At 50.8% G+C, this 18,615-nt stretch overlaps 2 protein-coding genes and 1 non-coding gene across 4 annotated transcripts; all 3 read left to right on the forward strand.

Moving 5' to 3' along the window:
- Positions 1–315: 315 nt before the first annotated feature.
- On the forward strand, positions 316–375 carry LOC147416289 (U7 small nuclear RNA). The gene has a single exon (XR_015184237.1). It is a non-coding gene; the product is annotated as a U7 small nuclear RNA (small nuclear RNA).
- Positions 376–475: 100 nt separating this feature from the next.
- C1H12orf57 (chromosome 1 C12orf57 homolog) lies at positions 476–1,156 on the forward strand. Its single transcript, XM_086478762.1, has 3 exons — positions 476–524; positions 596–772; positions 862–1,156. Exons 1-3 carry the CDS (start codon positions 476–478, stop codon positions 1,008–1,010), a joined length of 375 nt encoding a protein of 124 aa, XP_086334888.1. The 3' UTR covers positions 1,011–1,156.
- Positions 1,157–2,586: 1,430 nt separating this feature from the next.
- PTPN6 (protein tyrosine phosphatase non-receptor type 6) lies at positions 2,587–17,379 on the forward strand. 2 transcript variants are annotated; one of them, XM_009955989.2, is made up of 15 exons: positions 2,587–2,615; positions 7,918–8,040; positions 8,358–8,552; positions 11,691–11,913; positions 12,486–12,602; positions 12,769–12,882; positions 13,294–13,390; positions 13,794–13,873; positions 13,964–14,113; positions 14,231–14,362; positions 14,640–14,794; positions 15,092–15,159; positions 15,558–15,709; positions 16,436–16,533; positions 16,654–17,379. In XM_009955989.2, exons 1-15 carry the CDS (start codon positions 2,602–2,604, stop codon positions 16,757–16,759), a joined length of 1,824 nt encoding a protein of 607 aa, XP_009954291.1. In that variant the 5' UTR covers positions 2,587–2,601; the 3' UTR covers positions 16,760–17,379. The 2 variants fall into 2 exon arrangements, with proteins under 2 accessions (XP_009954291.1, XP_009954292.1); XM_009955990.2 differs by lacking the exon at positions 2,587–2,615 and adding an exon at positions 7,301–7,647.
- Positions 17,380–18,615: the final 1,236 nt, after the last annotated feature.

An 18,615-nucleotide genomic window follows, 5' to 3' on the forward strand; every position in this document is an offset into this window, starting at 1 on the left:
GCCGCTCCCGGCATCCCCAGCGGCGGCAGCAATGGCGACTCCGCCTTCCCCTTTCCCCCCCCGCAGGGCGGGGCGTGCGCGCCGCGGCACCAATGGGAAGCGGCTGATCTGCATGCCGCCCGAACGGCGCGGTAGAACGTCTCTTTGCGGCAGCTGCGGCCGCTGCCACCGCGGGCCGGGGGTGCAGAGCGGATTCGGGCTGGGGGCGCTGGGCCGGGGACCTGGGCAGGAGGTGGCCCGAGGAGGGAGCGGGTCTCGTCCTCATCTCGGGGTGGAGCGGCACGGGCCGGGGAGCAGAGCAGGGGCAGGCAGCGGCAGTGATTTCAGCTCTTTTAGAATTTGTCCAGTAGGTTTCCTGCTGTGCGGGAAGCCTCGCCCATGCGTGTAACGTCAGGGGTGGCGGGGGGCATGTGAGGAGGCGGGCGCCGCCGTAGGCCAGAGGCTGGGCGGTGTAGCTGCAGCTGTGGGCTGCTTCATGGCGGCTTCCGCGCAGGCGGCGCAGCTGACCGCAGAGCAGGCGAAGGGTGAGTGCGGAATGGCGGCAGGGGGCTGTGGCGGCAGGGCGGGCTGGTAGGCGCGTCCCTGTCTCCCGCAGCGGTGCTGTCGGAGGTGATCAAGGCCTTCGGGGCGACCGAGAACGCGCAGCGCATGGAGGAAGCTCGGGACAACGCCTGCAACGACATGGGCAAGATGCTGCAGTTCCTTCTGCCCGTGGCCACCCAGATCCAGCAGGACGTGATCAAAGCCTACGGCTTCAGCAGCGATGGCGAAGGTGGGTTGTTCCCCGCCGGGTGGGGAGCTTCGGGCCCTCCGAGGGGGCAGCGGCGGGTGGGTGCCTCCTTCCCACCCGCTGTCTTGCAGGGGTCCTGAAGTTCGCCCGGCTGATCAAGTCCTACGAGTCGCAGGACCCGGAGATCGCCAGCATGTCGGGCAAGCTCAAGGCCATGTTCCTGCCGCCCATGACGCTGCCGCCGCACGGGGCCGGGACCGGCGGAGTGGCGACCTCCTGAGACCGGGGACCAGTCTTGCCTCGACGGGTCGCGGGGCCTCTGGCTGGTGCCCTCCTTCCAAGGTGCGAGTCCCTTCGGCCCCAGGAATGGAGCACTTGAACAAGGGAGGCGCTGACCTGAAAGGAACGGGATGCTTTGTGACTGCTTGTGTGTCTGCTCGTGAATAAAAAACGTCTTGAAAAATGCCCTCGTTTCCTGAATGAACGTGAGCTTAGCGGTGCTCCTCAGGCACCGATGCTTCTCACTGGTGCAGAAGCAGTTACAGCAGCGCCCACCTCATGCCTGATGAAACCTGTGCTAGTGTTTTGAGCGGCCAGTATGTATGTACCAAGTTCTGCAAAAAGGTAGTTGTTTATGCAAGCCTTAGTGTGGAGCCCTAAGACTTGATATCAAAATTACTTTTTTTTTTTTTTTTTGGTAACATTTCAGAGGTGCTAAGCCCTGTCTTTAAGAGCAAGCATTTATAAACATGCTACTGGAAATATGCTAGGTAATGTGTTGCTAGTGCCGTTCAGCAAGTGCCGTAAATACCTCTGAGACCCCTGTCCCCAGCAAGGCCAGTGCAGCTCACTCGTTCCTACCACCAGTGCCTGTGGCTGCATTGTTTTCTGGCTGAATGTGCAATCAAACACGTTAACCCTACTGAAAAAGGCAGCGGAGGCATGCTGCAGAGAGCGGCGTGCTGTGGGAGGGTTGGGCTTGCCCCATTTGGCTGCAGCCAAACAACACGACATGAAATTGTGTGTCGTGTCTTTTGGGACTGAGGAGAGGCAAACCTAGTGGAGCAGCCTCTCTCTGGTGTGACGTTCTGTGTTTCTGACTTGATTCAAACGAAGGGACATCAGGTATGTCTGCTTGTAGCCTCCTCCCTTATGTGCCTGTCACCCTTGGAAGCTTTGAGGCCTTTGGGGATGGCGATGGGGCCCAGAGTGGCAGGGCTGGGGGTGAAGAAGCCAGGCCTGGGAAAGCAGGGAGCTGCAAGCCAGGTGTGAAAGAGCTGCGTCCAGTTTTGCCTTCTGTGCCTTTCAGTTACGAACCAGGCAGGAATGCAGCCAGCAAGGGCGTGAGCTCAGTGGATAGGAGGCAGGAAGAGCAGTCAGTCCCTTCCGTCTCCATCTACCTCTCCCAGCCTGGCCTTGGCCTTCCCCCACCCCTCTAATTATTCATTAACTGCAGCCCAGGAAGTGCCTTGCGAATGGTGAAAAGTAAGTCCTCTGCTCGAGGCCTGCGGTTTGCCTGACCTGGAGCTACCTTCTCTGTAGTCCGCCTAGGAACAGGCGGAGTTCGGGACTCTGCCTGCGCTGATCAGACACAGGTGAGTCACAGGACGTGCTACAGCGCCCATGCTCTGCCAGCTGCTCCTCCAGAGCCGAGGCACCCACTGCTGTCAGTGTCCAGCCCTGCCAGGAGGGTGCAAGTCCACCCCTCCTCTGCCAAGGTCTTTGGTTTCTCCAGTCCATCTCAAGATACTGTCTTGATAATTCCAATATTGCTTTATTTTCTTTAGTAGGACCCCCTGGTTAAGGGCCGTGGTACTTCCTACCAGCTGCTGTCCGTCCCTATTAGTAGGGATCTGAGAGTCAAGATCCTGATGCCATCCTGTGGGTGAGTGATGTGAATGCTAGTTAGGGGAAGAAAACAAGAATTGTTGGTGAGAAAAATAGAAATACTGGCCGTATGAATCGGGCACAGAAGGGAAAAAAAAATATACCTTCTAATCAAGTAGCTGCAGGATAGCTAGAGGGCTGGAGTTCACGGTGTTCTAGCTTGTGATTGCTGTTACTGTTGCTCCTCACTCACATAAAGAGCAAGCAGGGATTGGGACGTGCAGTCTGCAGTCTGCTACGGTCACTCCTCCACCCCCAGCTGCAGCATCTGCGAATGTTTTTGTACAGAGAGAGGTCAGGTGGCTGACCTTTTGCATCCTGGTTATTTCTTGATTTGCTACAGTCTTTCCAGCTGTTTGTGGAACCGCAGGACATAAAATTTTTGCGGTGGGTCCGGACTGGTGCTCAGCTCTGCAGTTGTTATGGTGTAATGCATTTGGCTCATGCAGTTGGCATGGTGTAATGAAATGGGATTTGCACTAGCATTACTCCACGGTAAGGATCTGGGCAACCACAGTGGTCCTCAGTGTCTTGGGGTCCCATGGCCTGACAGAGAGCATCTGGCTTGGGCAAGTCACAGGAAGATGGTTCATCTGCCCATTCCCCAAGCCCAGATGGCTTTCACTGTGCACTAACAGCAAAACTACAATGCAGTTCTGTGCAGGACGGCAAAACCTCCTGTCTAAAATCAGTTCAGTGCCAAGAATTAGAAGTAACAAATATGATGCTGATTCTCAAAAAGGTTGCCAAATGAGATCCCCCCCGAATGCAAGGGAAGCACAGAACAATAAAGTTGATATCTAGGCAAGAGGGTAGACAGTATAACAGAGAAAGCAATGAGTGTGATATCAAAGAAAGAGTCAACATCTGCTTTTGTAAAGGCAAATCCTGTCTTGTAAACCTGGAGTCTTTTGAGGGACTTGGCAAGCTTGTGGATAAGGCAGGTCTGGATGATACAGTTTCCTTGACAAGATTTTCTCATCAAAGTCTTTAAATAAAGCTAAAATCATGGTATAAGAAAGAAGATGAAGGTTTTCTCGGGTAAAGAATTAGTAGAAAATAGGAAATGGAAGGTGGGAATAAACATCCAGGTTTTACAGCAAAGGGAGTTCATCAGTCATCGGATCACAGGGGCCTAACCTGAAATGTACGCTGTTCAGTATATTCCCAAATGACCTGGAAGCAGAGCTTGGTGAGGTGAGAAAAATTGGCTGATAGTAGAACGGATAATAGGTGGGAGTTGACTCTGAATAGTTGCAGAAGGACCTTATGGTAGTGAATGAGTGGGCAATAGAACAGAAGACGAAATTCCAGAGAGGCATCTGTAAAACAATGTTCATGCAGAAAAAGAAATCAAAGTTTACATATAAAACAATGAACTGTGAACTAATTGTAGCCTCTCTGGAGTAAGACTGTGATCATATATAGGTCTGTGCAATTGTTATCTTAATACTCAGTTGTGGTGAACAAATAGCAGAAATCATCACTCTCCCTGTATATGTCCGTGACTCACCAGCATCTTGAACAGTGCAGTTCTGTGCCACCCTCCATGCTTATCTCCAAATGAATACACCAGAGTGGGAAACATGTCAGCGAGGGACAGCAAAGATGATCAGAAGCGTAGAATAGTTCTGTACAAAGAACATCTTAATAGGGTTGGAGTCTTCAGCCTGGCAGAGAGCTGAGGAAGGATAACAGACATTACAGGTCTGTATCATGAGCAGCTTGGAGGGGGTGAACGGAAGTCAGGAATCAGTCATTGATTTTTCTTTCCCTATGACAATCAGATATTAATAAAAATGAGGCAGGGAGCGGGTTATAAGCAAGCCAAAGGAGGGGGTGTTTCTGTAGCTGAGCAGTGGAACTCCTTGCCAAAGGATGCCAGATTTGTTATGGATTTGACAGTTGACTCTACAAGTAGCTGCAGATAGCGGCTGAGGGAGTACAGGGGGAAAAGAAACTCTATACGTAACTTCTTCCTCTGCTCTTCTTTTGACAACTATTTTGACCTCTGGATCACCTAGCCCAACCCCCTGCTCACAGCAGAGCTAACCCCAAAGCTAGATCAGGTTGCCTAGGGCCTTGTTCAGGTGAGTCCTGAACATCTCAGAGAGCGGAGATTCCCCAGCCTATTTGGGGACCTGCGGCAATCGCTGAACTGCCCTTTGGGGGGAGCGCGCGTGTAATTTTTCATGACATCTAATCTGAATTTCCCTTTGCTGCAAGTTACGCCTGTGGCTTCTTGGCCTTTTACTGCGTCCCACAAAGAAGAATCTGGCTCATCGTCTCTGAACCCCCCAGTCCCCTTTTGGGTAGTCTCAGATACCTGTTAAATCCCTCCTTAAGCACATTTTTCTCCAAGCTGAACAAACCCGGCTTCCTTTGTCTCCGCTGTTCTCCGGGACCTTCACTGCCTTAATGGCCTTATGCTGGATTCTGTCCAGTTTCTCAGTGTCTTTTTTACAGCAGTCCAGATGTGGGTGTCTTTTAATTAGCTATTTCATTTATCTTCTGCTCTAAATTTGTTCCCGTGCTAGCTGTGGCTTGGCTCCACAAAGGATTTGCAAGGTGAGGTTCTACCGCCTGCACTGTACATACCGCTGTACGCAGCCAAACAACAGCATAAGAGTAGTCTCTTTGCTGAAATCTCTTAACCTGTTAATTATATTAAGAAAGTATTTTAGTGGCTCAATTATAGTCTGCTGTTCCAAACTGCAGCCATTCGGGAGCGCAACCTCAAAGATACCAACCAATTGCTTCTCTGCAGTGATATTTCCCTCCTTTACCAGCAGGAGCTCCTGCCTGGTAGTTTTTAATTAGATGGCCCAGATCAAAGACACAAGGCAGCTGTGTGCATCCAGTCCTTTCCTGAGATGAAAGCAACCAGAAGTATAAATTCATCCTGTAAATTATGTGATTTGGGATTCGTATCCACAAAAATACTGACATGTGGGTTACACTGCACCCCATGGCTTGTCCTGCTGGAAGGTACTGAATGACATGGGTTCAGTGCTAACTCACCCTTTCTATTCTGACCTGGGCTTTTTGCTACCATGTTCTTTCCCCTGTTCTCCGGTGTCCCACTAGTGCTCTCTTCCCCAGACAGATTTTCAGCTTCAGGCAGTTCATAAGGTGTAGAGCTGCCTAGGTTTTATTTTTTTTGTCTGCCATGGCTTCGTATCAACCCAGTATAATTTTGATATCAGGAATTCTCCTTTGGGACTTCTGCCCAGAAGTTTCTGTCATTTCTTTCCTACCACTAAGCAATATTTCTTTCCTGTGCCAGTGCTACACTGGCTCTGATTTAGGTGCAGCCTTTTAGGTACAACATCTACAACTTTGTGCAGAAGTTGTTCCCTTGAGCCATGGGTCCCTGTGCATTTAAAATCTCCTCCTTTTTAATATCAGTTTTAAGTCAGCACAGCTGGATCCCTGCAGCTCACCACATCCCGGCTCATCGCGTATGTGAAACTAGAAGCATTTAAAAGGAAGCTCTTATAGGTGCCTGTGTTGCATTTCTAGCAATGAAGTTTAGCTTTCCACTTGTTTCTCCTGTACTTCCTTTTGTTGTTAGTTTCTGTCTTGGCCACGAGTTTTGTCTTGGTCATGGCTAGCAGCCTGTTCAGCTTTTTGCAGGATTTCCCAGTCTGGTGGTGTGCAGGGAAGTCTGCAGCTACTGATACGTGAAATGAGCAAGTCTTTTGCCGTTCCTGCTGTCCACACCACCACACAGGGTAGCTGAGATGTGCCCAGGGAAAAGTCAGGCTCCCTTGCCAGCTGATTGCCCTCTTTGGCCACTGCTTAGCTCCCATTCTTTCATGAGACCTGCAGACCTTGAAAGCAGTGCTATGGAAAAGGGTAGTCATGGGCTGTAGCTGGAAATGGTTAGTTTCCGTTCTTCATATCTGGTTGTCCAGGTTGACAGCTTTGGCCTCCAGTACATCATACTGGGATCTCAAAGGTCCTAGCTAAGTTCTCTTGGTGCTGTGTGGGCCCACTCTAGCTAGTAGCTGTTTGTCCTTCTCTCTGCCTGCTCTTCTGGGAAGCTTCAACACCACTTCCCACCTCATCCCTTTTGAGCTACCACTGCTCGAGTCAGTCACATCCCCCAGCTGGCTGTTTTCAGGAAGGCAGGGCTGTGCTAAGCCTGGACCTCAAAGACTGCAGCTCTGAGTTTGCACAGATTCCCCCTGTGGCGTGTAGGATGTTTACCTGCCCAGAGGGTTCATCAGCAAGCTGGAGTATGAAGGGTTCGGCTGGGTAGCTGAGGGCGGCCCAGCAGAGTCAAGCTGTGTGGTCATAACCTGCAGTAGGGTGCTTCATTGCTCAATGTATGCTAGCATGTGCTGCCTGCTTCAGCCTTGCAGGTGTGCGGGTGACCCCAGGCAGCTGTGGTCCCCTTTGTACCATGGCAAGGGCTTGGGGGTGGGGAGCACTCATGCCTCTCACTGGCCTTTTGGGGAAGACTGGGAACTGAGGACGTGCAGAACTGAATTTTGTGAGCACAGCCAGGACCCGAGATGTATTCGTAGCGTCAACCCTGGTGTGAAAAAAGAAAAGACGGACCCACGAATAACGGAGGTGGGGGTGGGGAGGAAAGACTCAAAAGGAGAAGCAGAAGTGTGTGCAAAGCAGCTTGGGGCTGGGGAGTTGATGTCTCAGAGCTCTTCCTCTTCCCGGAGCCGCGCGTGCCCAGCTGCGCACAAGCTCACGCCTGCCTGTACCCCACAGCACTGTGCGGAGGGCCAGAGATCTAGGCACGTATCCGAAAACAGGTGGATGGAGAAGGTCTGAATGGACTGACAGTGGACGCCAGGAGGAGAGGGTCTGAATGGACTGACGGTAGACACCAACACAAATACATGGCCAGCTCCCAAGAGGCACAGAAACAGCTTGGCATTGGGTGCTCCAGCACAGACCTCCGACTTCCCTTTTCTCGCCAGTGCAAACTGATTTTTCCTCTGTGTTTTTTGAGTTGCTTTGGTGGTAATCACTTGGCCCCTTCTTCATTCGCCCTCCACGATGGTGAGGTAAGAGGGGCTGAGAAGTGTGTGTGTGTTTATGGAGGGGAACCAGGAAAGCAGGACAGATCAGAGGGGGGATCGTCCTGGAAACTGTATCTCAATTGAAACCTTTCATAGACTGGGGGAGGTATCAGGTAGGAAGGTATGCTGCTGCTGACTGTCACATGTATGGGTATCTCTAGGGGCTGACTGGGGACCATTCTTCACTGTATAGATCTCCACAATAGTGCCTGGCCTTTTCCATTCACCTGGTCTTGTTTTTATCTCCTCTGCTAGGTGGTTTCATCGTGACCTGAGTGGGCTGGAAGCTGAAGCCTTACTGAAGGGACGAGGTGTCCATGGGAGCTTTCTGGCCAGACCCAGTCGGAAGAATCAGGGGGATTTTTCTCTTTCAGTCCGGTAAGTAACTTGGACTCCAGCTTCTGTCTTTTCTGTCTTTCCAGGGTTACATACGCAGAATGCTTAGATCCTCACATGTCCTCTGGCATCTTCTTCATACTGTCCTTATTCCTTTGAGTTCTTTCCAAGATGTAAAAGGACCTGAGCTTCCCAGCATCTTCTAGACCCTCCCTCAATTTGCCCCAGGAGCTTCTCTTTCCAGTCATCTCCTTTCACTGTGATGGTTTGCTCTGGTTCCATGGCAGGAGGTAACATGTTCTCATTTTCTGCTTCTTTTCCAACTGCCTCACTGGACTCCTCTGTGCATCATCCCACAGGGTTGGTGATCAGGTAACCCACATCCGCATCCAGAATACTGGGGATTTCTATGACCTGTATGGAGGGGAGAAGTTTGCCACCTTGTCAGAACTGGTGGAGTACTACACGCAGCAACAAGGCTCACTGCAGGACAAAGATGGAACCATCATTGACTTACGATACCCACTCAACTGTTCTGACCCCACTACAGAGAGGTACAGAGAAAGCAAAGCAGCTAGTGTGTCTGTGACGAGACCTCCTTTATGTTTCATGGCTTTCTTTCTGGCCTGCCTGCATCCCCAGGGCAAACCCCGCAAAAAGTGTCTCCTGCCTCCCTCAGCTTCCTGTGCTTCCATGGGGGCAGCATCCCCAGCAACAGCTGGATATACCTTGAGCCATCACAGCAGACCTAGTAGGGCTCTATTTTTATTTCTGGTTTCCTGTTGCTGTAGCTATTTATATACTGTTGCTAAAAGCAAAGGTTGTGATGTTAGTTATAGGTCTGCAGTGGGCCATAGAGTGACATGTTATGTGGAAGCCCTCAGTCTTGCCCCAGACCTCCTTGGCTATTCCGGGCCTGGGTGCCTCACGAAGCTGAGAGCCGGACCATGTTCCCCTGCTATTCCTAGCCTGCTTAGCCTCCTTCCTGTCCCCGCTTTGCATATGTCTCTGATGCTGAGTTCCTAAATCAAATCAGGTGGTTTTGCCCTTGCATTGTGCTTTCAGGCCCTTTGATGCAGCTCGGGGAGCAGCTGCGCACTGCTCTGGCGTGGACAGGTCCTCCTTGTGTGCCTGGAGACAGGGAGCAAAGATGCCCTGGGTGAAGCACCTGGGTACACCCCTGCTTATTCTGGGGTCAGGCTGTGGAGGGGCCAGCGTCTGCGTGCCGGCTGTCCTCTCCACTCAAGGCAGTTTGGGTTGTGGCCCTGCAGCTTCCTCCCTTCCTCCCTGCGGTTGGAAACTTCTTCCCCCCCCAGGCTCTTACAAAAGCTTCTCTCACTCTCTCCCCAAGTGATTTTCCATCACGTGGCTTTGAAGAGCTGGCTCTACTGGGGGAAGGGAGGGGGGGAACGGGACCCATTAACCCCTTCCTAGCTGTGGAGGGGAAGCTGGGAGACCTCTTTGGTGAGCAGGAGGGGTCAACCATTCCCCAAGGGGCATCTGAGCACAGGCACGTGGTGGCTGAACACTTCTTTGGGAGGAGGCTCAGAAATTAATGACTGCCATGCCGTGAAAATCACCAGCTACTTCTTGCAGTGCCTGAGGAGAGTGAGGATCAACAGAAGTTACTTGCTAATAATTGTCTGCCACATCTTGCTGACAAAATGGTTCCTAGATGTTGTGTAGAAAAATGTGTTGCTCTGGCCAGATGCAGGTGTGAATGAATGCCCCAGCTGTTTCTGTGACTGGGGCACGGCCTCCTGAACTCCGTTTCAATTCTTGGGACCACATAGCCCTGCCAATGTGAAGTTCACCACAGGCTTCCACTGTTAGCTGCTCTGTAGGCAGCAAACCTGCTCCCACAGCTCTAACCACATTGGCTCATCTATTGAGCATCAGCCTGGCCTTGATGGCAGTGACATACAGACTGTGGCTGATCCTTGTTGTGCTACCTGCAATGAACAGGAGCAGGGAGGCGCCTTGAAAGTCGGTGTGATGCAACAGCTACGTGCTTTTGAAATGCTCTTTGGCAGGGGAGATGGCCAAAACGACTGTGTCTCCAGCTGCTGAGGCAACTCTGTGGAAGTGGGACAAAGCTGCAGTGAACATGGCCTTCAGCTAGCACAGCAGCCATGCTGCGAAGGCCCTTGAACACAGAGCCCACCACATGGCTCCAGCTGGAGATGGGCATATCCCAGGACCAGAGGGGCCTCTTTGAACCAGCCCCATGCCTGCTGGAAGAGAAAGGCCTAAATCCCCTCCTTGACACCAAGCTGGGAAGGAATGAAGGGGCTGGGGCAGGAGCACCAGGGTTGTGGTGGCCCCTGGGCTGCGATGGGTTTGGACCCAGTAGAACCTCCACCAGAAAATGAGTACTGGGAGGAGTGGGATGATCCAGAGCATTTTCCAGTGCCCAGAGCACCTCACAGTTCTCAGCTTTCTATAATTTGGTCTCTAGCTCCAGCTTCTAAGCAAGTTTTGTGGAAGCAGGACAGAGCTGCATCTCTACTTGGCAGCTGAGAAGTGCCCCCTAGAACCTTCCGGTGTGGTCTAAAGAGACTGTGGAGCTTGGGACAGGCATTAGGAACTAGAGGATCTGCACAGAGACAACCTAGGACACATCTGGAGTTTCTGCAGGGCCAAAAGCCCTGAAGTAGGAGGAAAGGCCAGGGTTGTCCCATCTCTCAGCCTGCTTCTGATGACCATTGCTTGCACCCACACCACACAGTGCAGTGAGATCCCACCAGGTGGGCACACACATCCCCAGAGACCTTTGTAGGTGGGAAGGGTCTTGGCAGCAGCTGTGCCATTTCCACCACACTTGTGTCTCTCTGTGCTCTGGGTCCAGTCCTGCAGCAAGGCAGAGAGCACCTTGGTCAAATGGGGATGCTCCTCACCTTGTGCTGAGAGAAGAGAAGGAGCTGCTGACTGGGTGTTTGCATTGAGGACAGGAACATGCGCATGGATGAACAAGAGTGATAAGCACCAGGAGCAAAGTATGGACTTCAGGTGGCTCCTGGTGTTCACTCCTCTGGCTAGGCTGATTGCTGCAGTGTGATGTGCCCAGAGAATGGGAATTATCCTTTGATTGAAGAGGTGACTGAGTTCCAGAAAGAGGGATGGCTGGGACGGTTCTTTAGTGGATTTGATCTCAACACAGCCAACTGAGTGCTGTTAAATCCGATGGGAGAGTGTCTGACTCACTGGGGGTTTATTTTTGTTTCCCAGTGTTTGAGTTTCCAAAGCACCTTGCAGCAGTAAGGCTAGAATCCCAGTAACGCTGGGAGGTGCTGAAACCCACTGACTACCCTCCCCCTAACTGGTCTTCAAGCCAGCAAGCATTGCTTACCTGTGCTTGTGTGTATCAGACAACTGGATCACACTTGGTGCTTGCCCACTGTGTTGTCCGATACCAGCATTCTGCTCCTTGGGTCCTTTCTAGCTCCACCTCATCCCTTGCCCTTTCCTTTTCTTGCCAGCTCTCTACTTCTTTCTGTCTCATCTGCTTTCCTAAGATCCTGCTCCTCCCTTGGTTTCCTTCCATCTCTCCTTGCCTCCCCTCTGTCTCCCCCTTCCTTTCTTCCTCCCTCACCCTTCCCCACTGTTGCTGTCCTTCACTCAAGGGCATGCTCAAGGGCATCCACTTACTTGCATCTCCACCTCTCTTCTGACCCTTTCTTGTTTTTTCCTAGGTGGTACCACGGGCATCTGTCAGGCTCTGCAGCGGAGTCACTTCTCCAGGCCAAAGCCACCCCTTGGACCTTCTTGGTGCGGGAGAGCCTCAGTAAACCTGGGGATTTTGTCTTGTCTGTCCTCACTGACCAGCTTAAACCTGGGTCTGATGCTCCACTAGCTGGGGCAACCAGTGCCTCTGGGGCCCGGCTCAAAGTCACACACATCAAGATCATGTGTGAGGTGAGCAGTTGGGAGAGCAAAAGGAAAGGGAGTGGAAGAGGTCTCTGCTGATCATGTCCTCAAAAGCATGGGCTCTGTCAGCTTGATTACCACCAGCAGTGTTTCTGAATTTGGATCAAAGTGCTGTCATCTTGCGGGTTCCTTATGTCCTCACCCTAGCTTGGGTGACCATGGGCAGTGCTGGGTTCTCAGACAAGGTGGGAAGCAGGGCTCAGTGTGACCAAGAACTCCAGTACAGGGAGTTTGTGGTGAAAGAGAGAGGAGGATACACAATCTAATTACAAGTTCATAAATAGAGGACAGAAAGCAACCAACCTTAAATGATTGCTGAGAGTAATATACCTTCTCTGGGCTTCCATCCACTGAGAATGGGAGTCAGTTCACCATGCTATGAACTTACTGTTCTCAGGGCAAACTACCATTTGACCTCTCTGACAGAGGAAATGCTTTTCTAGATGGCACAGGGTGGTGCCTATGGCTTTGCTCCCCAGCATTACCTTTTCCCTGAGCATTATCAGCTTTGTCTATAGCAATGTTACGAGTGGGATGTTACACATTCTTCCTCCATTTAGAATGGACGCTACACAGTTGGAGGTGCTGAAATGTTTGACAGCTTGGCAGATCTGGTGGACCACTTCAAGAAGACTGGAATTGAGGAAGTGTCTGGCTCCTTTGTGTACCTGAAGCAGGTAAATCCCATTTCTTCTGTTTCTTAGGGATCCTTTGGAGGGATGCACTTGCTGGTTTTTTCTGCTTTGTGTCTCTCTCCTCCTTTTCTCCACAGCACAGAGGGAGACTTTGCTCTCCAGCAGTGTCTCTCTCTCATGCCGACCCATTGCGTTTTGCCATCCCCAGCCCTACTACGCTACGAGGGTGAATGCTGCTGACATTGAGAATAGAGTGCAGGAGCTGAACAAGAAGAGTCTATCTGAGGAGACGTCCAAGGCTGGATTCTGGGAGGAATTTGATGTAAGAAACTGCTGGGGGGTATTATTCTGGCTTTTTGGGAAGTCCCCGTGCACCACTTCATTCTCCATCCTTGATGTCTTCCTGGACACAAACTTCTCAGGTGTCTTGTAAATTCTTGTCAATTTACCTCTGAAATAAGTCTCTCTTTGGAACTGGTTCCTCTGGGGAGTGTGTATCATCTTTAAGTGAACCCAGTGTGGTAGAGATGTGCTTTTTCACAGTTGGGAGAACAAGTCATCAAGACAGTAAGGGCATGAACCTCAGACTTTTCAAGTCTAGGTTTGCTTTTCTCTTCTCTGCTCCCCCCAAGCATGCCCATGTGTCCCCAGAGTCACCACTGTTCCTCTGACTGCCCACCTCCTCTGTCATACATTGTGACCTTGCCATGACTATTCTTTCTTCTGTTCCCAGAGTCTGCAAAAGCAGGAAGCCAAGCAGCTGTTTGACCGTCATGAGGGTCAGAGACCTGAAAACAAGAGCAAGAACCGATACAAGAACATCTTGCCCTGTGAGTCTGGCTTCTCCACTATAACAAATAAAAAGTAGACACAGACAGGCAATGAAGAGCTGTACAAGTCATGCCTGGCCCTGCCTCAGCCCATGCTATCCTCCAGAGCAGGTTACAAGGTGTATGATATTTAGGATTTAACAACTGCTTTTTCATGTCCTTGAAGGAAGGCGGGAGGGTTGCATCAGACTCATTAGCTTCTGATGGTCCATCATAGGTACATAGCGAGATGGGAGGACGGAGTGAGATTAGTCTGACACCAGAGAAGGAGAGGTGAAAATATGGGGCATGCTGCATGCATGCACTGGGTAGCATGAATGAGGTGGTGTGGGACAGTGCAGGAGCTTCATGTGGCTGGGCACAGAGTCTCATTGCTAAGTCTGTTCTTTCACTGCATCCCCAGTTGATCACTCCAGAGTCATCCTCCAAGGAAGGGACCCAAATATACCTGGGTCTGACTATATCAATGCCAACTATGTCAAGGTGAGACTCTTGAAAGATGGCTGTATGCCCAAGATGGGGAAGGCCTGCCTACTCCTGCAGCCCTTCTGATCTTCTCCTGTCCACACTCAGAACAACCTGATCAGCCCAGATGAGCGCACCAAGACCTACATCGCTAGCCAGGGTTGCCTGGATGCCACAGTCAATGACTTCTGGCAAATGGTGTGGCAGGAAAACACACGCATTATTGTGATGACTACACGGGAGGTAGAAAAAGGGCGGGTAAGTAGCAGTTTGTAGGCGTCTTGGAGCTGCCCTCTTTTCCCCTTCAGCCACTGCTCTGCTTTTTCTCTTTCCTGCCCTCTGCCCGTCCTCACTCTGTCCTCTCTGCCCACACAGAACAAATGTGTGCCTTATTGGCCAGAGGTGGGCAGCACGAAGGAATACGGTCCCTACCTTGTGGAGAACACTGGGGAGCATGATGCATTGGAATACAAACTGCGGCACCTCTGTGTGTGTCCAACGCATAACGTGAGTGTGCCTGGTTGAGGGCTGTCATTGAGCATGTGGGTCTACCAGTCACTGTACGTCTAAGGCTGGGAACTGCTGGGTGCTGTGCTGATGCTGCTGTCGTATCATTCTTGGGGTTGTTGTTCCCACCTGATTTGGGTGTGAATCACACTGGTGGAATCACCAAGTGCACAGCAGACAGAGATTCCCTGTGGCTTCAGACCACCCCTGACTGGGACAGAGACTGGGGATAGGACTGGGTTGCGGTTTTATCAGTGAGGTGTTTTGCTATTACTAGGGTAAGGCCGTGCGTGAGATCTGGCACTACCAGTACCTGAGCTGGCCTGACCACGGTGTACCCAGTGAGCCAGGAGGAGTGCTCAGCTTCCTCGACCAAATAAACCAGAAGCAAGAGAGCATCCCAGATGCAGGGCCTATTCTGGTGCATTGCAGGTTGGTACAGAGCCTGGGTTTTGAAGCATTCCCCATCCCTTATGTAGGCTGAAGTACAGAAAGACTGTCCTGCTGCACCAGCTGTTCCCCAGGACTTGTGAGTGAAGCACGTGCCAGCCCCAATATTTGCTTTTTCCTCTTTGATGCCCCCATACCAACCTCTCTGCCTGTTGAATCCATGACTTTTTTGTGGCACTGCTGAACAGCTGCTACAAGTGATGCATCCTTCCCCAGAAGCAGCTGCATTTTGTTTCAGGAGCTGTATTGCTCTGACCTCTGCTTGTGCTCTCCTTGCAGTGCTGGGATTGGCCGCACTGGGACTATCATCGTCATTGATATGATAGTGGAAACAATCTCCACCAAGGGTAAGAGGACCCCAAAGTATCTTGAAGTGAACTGGCCTACCCTGTAGGGCTGTACCCTTAAGTCTGGGTGCAAAGGGATGAAAACTGCCAGGTGTCAGTGGGAGAGTTCCTGCCACCGCCCTGGGAAGGTTGTGCTGTCCTGGCTATGTGGCAGCTGCTGGATGTCTGCACCATATCCACTTGCTGTGGCTTCAGCCTTCCCTGAGCTTGGGCTCTTCTGCCAGGGACAGACTTGAAAGATGCTGAGTAGGAAGGAGGGATAGGAGGTCCATACATGAGTAAACAGTATGGAAGGAGGTGGAAACCTTGACTGACCTCCACTGTGACTGCTTTTGGTGAAGAATTGGGAGAGGGGGGCAGTCAGCATGTCCATAAACTTTTCTGGTGCCCCTTGCTAGGGTTGGACTGTGACATTGACATCCAGAAGACCATCCAGATGGTGAGAGCCCAACGCTCAGGGATGGTGCAGACAGAGGCCCAGTACAAGTTCATCTACATGGCCATCTGCCAGTTCATAGAGACAACCAAGAAAAAGCTGGAAGTTATCCAGGTGAGAACGGGGACTCTGCTTTCCTGTCCTTTGAGTCTAGGCCCTGTGTGGGGCTGGCTCTGAGCCCAAGTGTTCTGTTTCCCAAGCTTTAAGCTAGCACTGGGACCTACATAGACTATGATGGTGCACCAAGATTTGAGTCCCTGTTCCTCTCTTTAAAATTCAGGGGACAACATTAGCAGCTCAAGTACTAGCCGTTTCTGAAATGCTAAACAACAGCCAGTTTTAATGCCATTATTTCAGCTGTGTTCTGTATAACATCTCCACCAAGCACTGTTTTGTTACAAGCTAAATCTAGGACGGGCAAAGACTTTGCCCTCTCCTTTCCTCTTTGTCTTTCCCACCCTGGTTCTGCAGTTGCAGGATTTTCTCCTACTAGCTGATGTGGCATCTTTTATCTCTCCTTGTAGCCTCTGGCGGTATCCAGTAGCTGCTGTTACCTGTTTAATATTCTTTAGGTGATATGTGGCACTGTTAGGCATTCCAGTGCCTCCAGAAATTTGCTGCCCCACTGTTCACCCCTGTACAAGGACACATTTGCATCCCTGTTGCTCACCTCTGTGACAGCAGTGGGCAGACTGCACTGAGCCTGAGGACTTCAGCAGTCCACCAGCCTCCACTGAGATCCTAGCATGAAGCATAGTTAAAAAGCCAGAACTCTTCCATGATGCCTCACGTGCTTCTTCCAGACCACACTCTTCTCAGCTTGATTTTTCTCTCCCATAGTTGCAGAAAGGCAAGCCGAACGAGTCTGAGTATGGGAACATTGCCTACCCCCCTGCAGTGAGGAATGTGCATGCCAAGGCTTCACGAAAATCTTCCAAGTAAGAGCTCACCTAAACCAGAGGCCCAGCTATGCCTGCCTCTGGCAATAATCTCCCTGCTGGCCTGACCGGCTTTTTCCTCTTCCTCATTTTTTCCCTTGTTTTTCCCTGGTCTTACAGGCAGAAAGAAGAGTCAACGGTGTATGAGAACTTGGGGAAAAAGGAGAGGGTGCAGAAACAGTGCTCCTCAGAGAAGAAGCTGAAAGGCTCACTAAAGAAAAAATAAGCATGCATTGCAGGTAGCCCTATGGGGGGTTTTCAGCCTAGGGTGCAGGACTGGCGCTCACGTCCAGGCTGGCCTGTCTCACATTCCTCGCTTTTGGACTGGAACTAGACCTTCCCCTTCTCTTCTGCACCACCTTTCAGTGCCCTGAACCAGACTGCTTTCCAGCTCAGCTGATGGCCTGCATTGTCCCTTGCCCACACAGGCCAGTGAAGTCTCCTGCTGCCATCATTCATTAATATAAAAAAACCATGCCCCTTCGTTCCCTTGCTCTCTGAGTACTGGGGCCCAAACTCACCTCTGCTGTGTCAGCTTCAGTGGACCTCTTGAGGAAGAGCTAAGGAAGCTCTTTACAGGAGCTACATCTCTGCCCACTGCTGTGAGTTAGAGCTTAGCCTGTTTAGTGTTCCCTGAAGCCTCAGCTTTTAAAGTATGGAGGTTTTGGCCTGTTTTCAGCTCAGCTCCTCTGCAATTCAACAGGAAGCTTCCTCTTTCCTTAGTACCAGCTCTCTGCCCTATAATCCCTTTTCTAGTTGATCCTTCAATTGGATGCTGTAAATATATCAGAATTTGACGTGACAGCCATGTTTTCTTCTTTGTAAATAAACTTGTATTTGTTTCAATGCTGAGTCCCAAAAGTTTTTTTTTCTGTAATTTCTGAGTATAGTTCTACTCCTGGCTTCACTTGCAGCCCTGCAAAGACTTACAAGAATGGCTCTAGCTTAGTTTTCGTCACTTCCTGCAGCCTTCAGACTTCTGAAGAGAAGCTGTGACCAATTACAGTGGCTCCTCGCTGTGAGGCTTGAGTGTTTCTAGTTGTCAGGCAAGGCTGAGCACAGAAAGTTAGCTGAGACAAACTCAGACGCAAGCTTTTGCACTTAAATTTTGGTATTTGGAAAAAGCTCTTCTCATGCCCCCAAGTCATTAGTCATTTTGTCATCTGTCTCGCCTGTCTTTGGTGATATCCAACCTGAGCTCTAGAGTTAAGTCATAAGGGCTGCTTCAGCAGTGTAGTGCCTGACTGCTCCTTCCTAGGTATCACTTGGTGGAAATGAAACTTCATCTTTATGGAGAAGGTAGACCAGAGCATGGCCAAATTGTGGCTTCACAGATACTAGCCAGTCACCTACAAGGAGGGGCTAAGGGAGCTGGATTCTTTAGTCTGGTAAAGAGGAGGCTGAGGGGTAAGCTACTCTCATCTACAGCTACGCAGAGGGGCGGTAAGATGATGGTAGTGGTGGATAGTAACACCAGAGGCAATGGTCCCAAATTGTAGCTTGGAAGGTTCAGGTTGAACACTAGGACAGCATTCAAACAGATGCTCAGAGGAAGAACTCTGTCCTTGCAGGTTTTCTATACTTGAATGGACAAAACCACAGCTGATCTGACCTAGTGCTGTTAATAGTGCCACTTGCAGCGGCAGCCTGGACTAAAAACCTCCAGAGGTCCAATCTCACAAACACTTATATCATTCTGCAAACGCAGGAGAGCATTCCTTAGCACCGGAGCCTATCCTTGGTGGCATTAGAACAGGATTCAGCATGGTTTTTAAAGTCCCACCAGTTAAAACTAGGCTCCCAGCCTGTGAACTATAACCAGGAACCATTTGGGAAAATGCTGAAAGTTTGGATAAAGCCACAGCTAAGGAGTGCAGACCTGAACGTCTCTGTGGCAGCCGGCTTAGGTGACAGAGAACATGCTGGGCAATCCTTAGTTTATGGGTAGAGGTACTGCTTGGGCTGTGGGCATTTGCTACTCAAAGAAAAAGATGGCTCAGGTGGCTTGGACTAGTGCCTGGTTAGAGCTGATGGCAGGAAGAACTCAGTCCCACTTAGGGAAAAGTCTGAGCTAGGCCACAA

The sequence above is a fragment of the Leptosomus discolor genome, chromosome 1 (genome assembly GCF_034619465.1).
Source record: "Leptosomus discolor isolate bLepDis1 chromosome 1, bLepDis1.hap2, whole genome shotgun sequence".
NCBI lineage: Eukaryota > Metazoa > Chordata > Aves > Leptosomiformes > Leptosomidae > Leptosomus > Leptosomus discolor.

Coding starts and splice junctions, on each gene's coding strand:
- C1H12orf57 (XM_086478762.1), top strand. CDS start 476: ATGGCGGCTTCCGCGCAGGCGGCGCAGCTGACCGCAGAGCAGGCGAAG. Junction 525..595: donor GACCGCAGAGCAGGCGAAGG/GTGAGTGCGGAA, acceptor TGTCTCCCGCAG/CGGTGCTGTCGGAGGTGATC. Junction 773..861: donor CTTCAGCAGCGATGGCGAAG/GTGGGTTGTTCC, acceptor GCTGTCTTGCAG/GGGTCCTGAAGTTCGCCCGG.
- PTPN6 (XM_009955989.2), top strand. Junction 8,553..11,690: donor TCTGACCCCACTACAGAGAG/GTACAGAGAAAG, acceptor GTTTTTTCCTAG/GTGGTACCACGGGCATCTGT. Junction 14,363..14,639: donor GTGTGTGTCCAACGCATAAC/GTGAGTGTGCCT, acceptor TGCTATTACTAG/GGTAAGGCCGTGCGTGAGAT.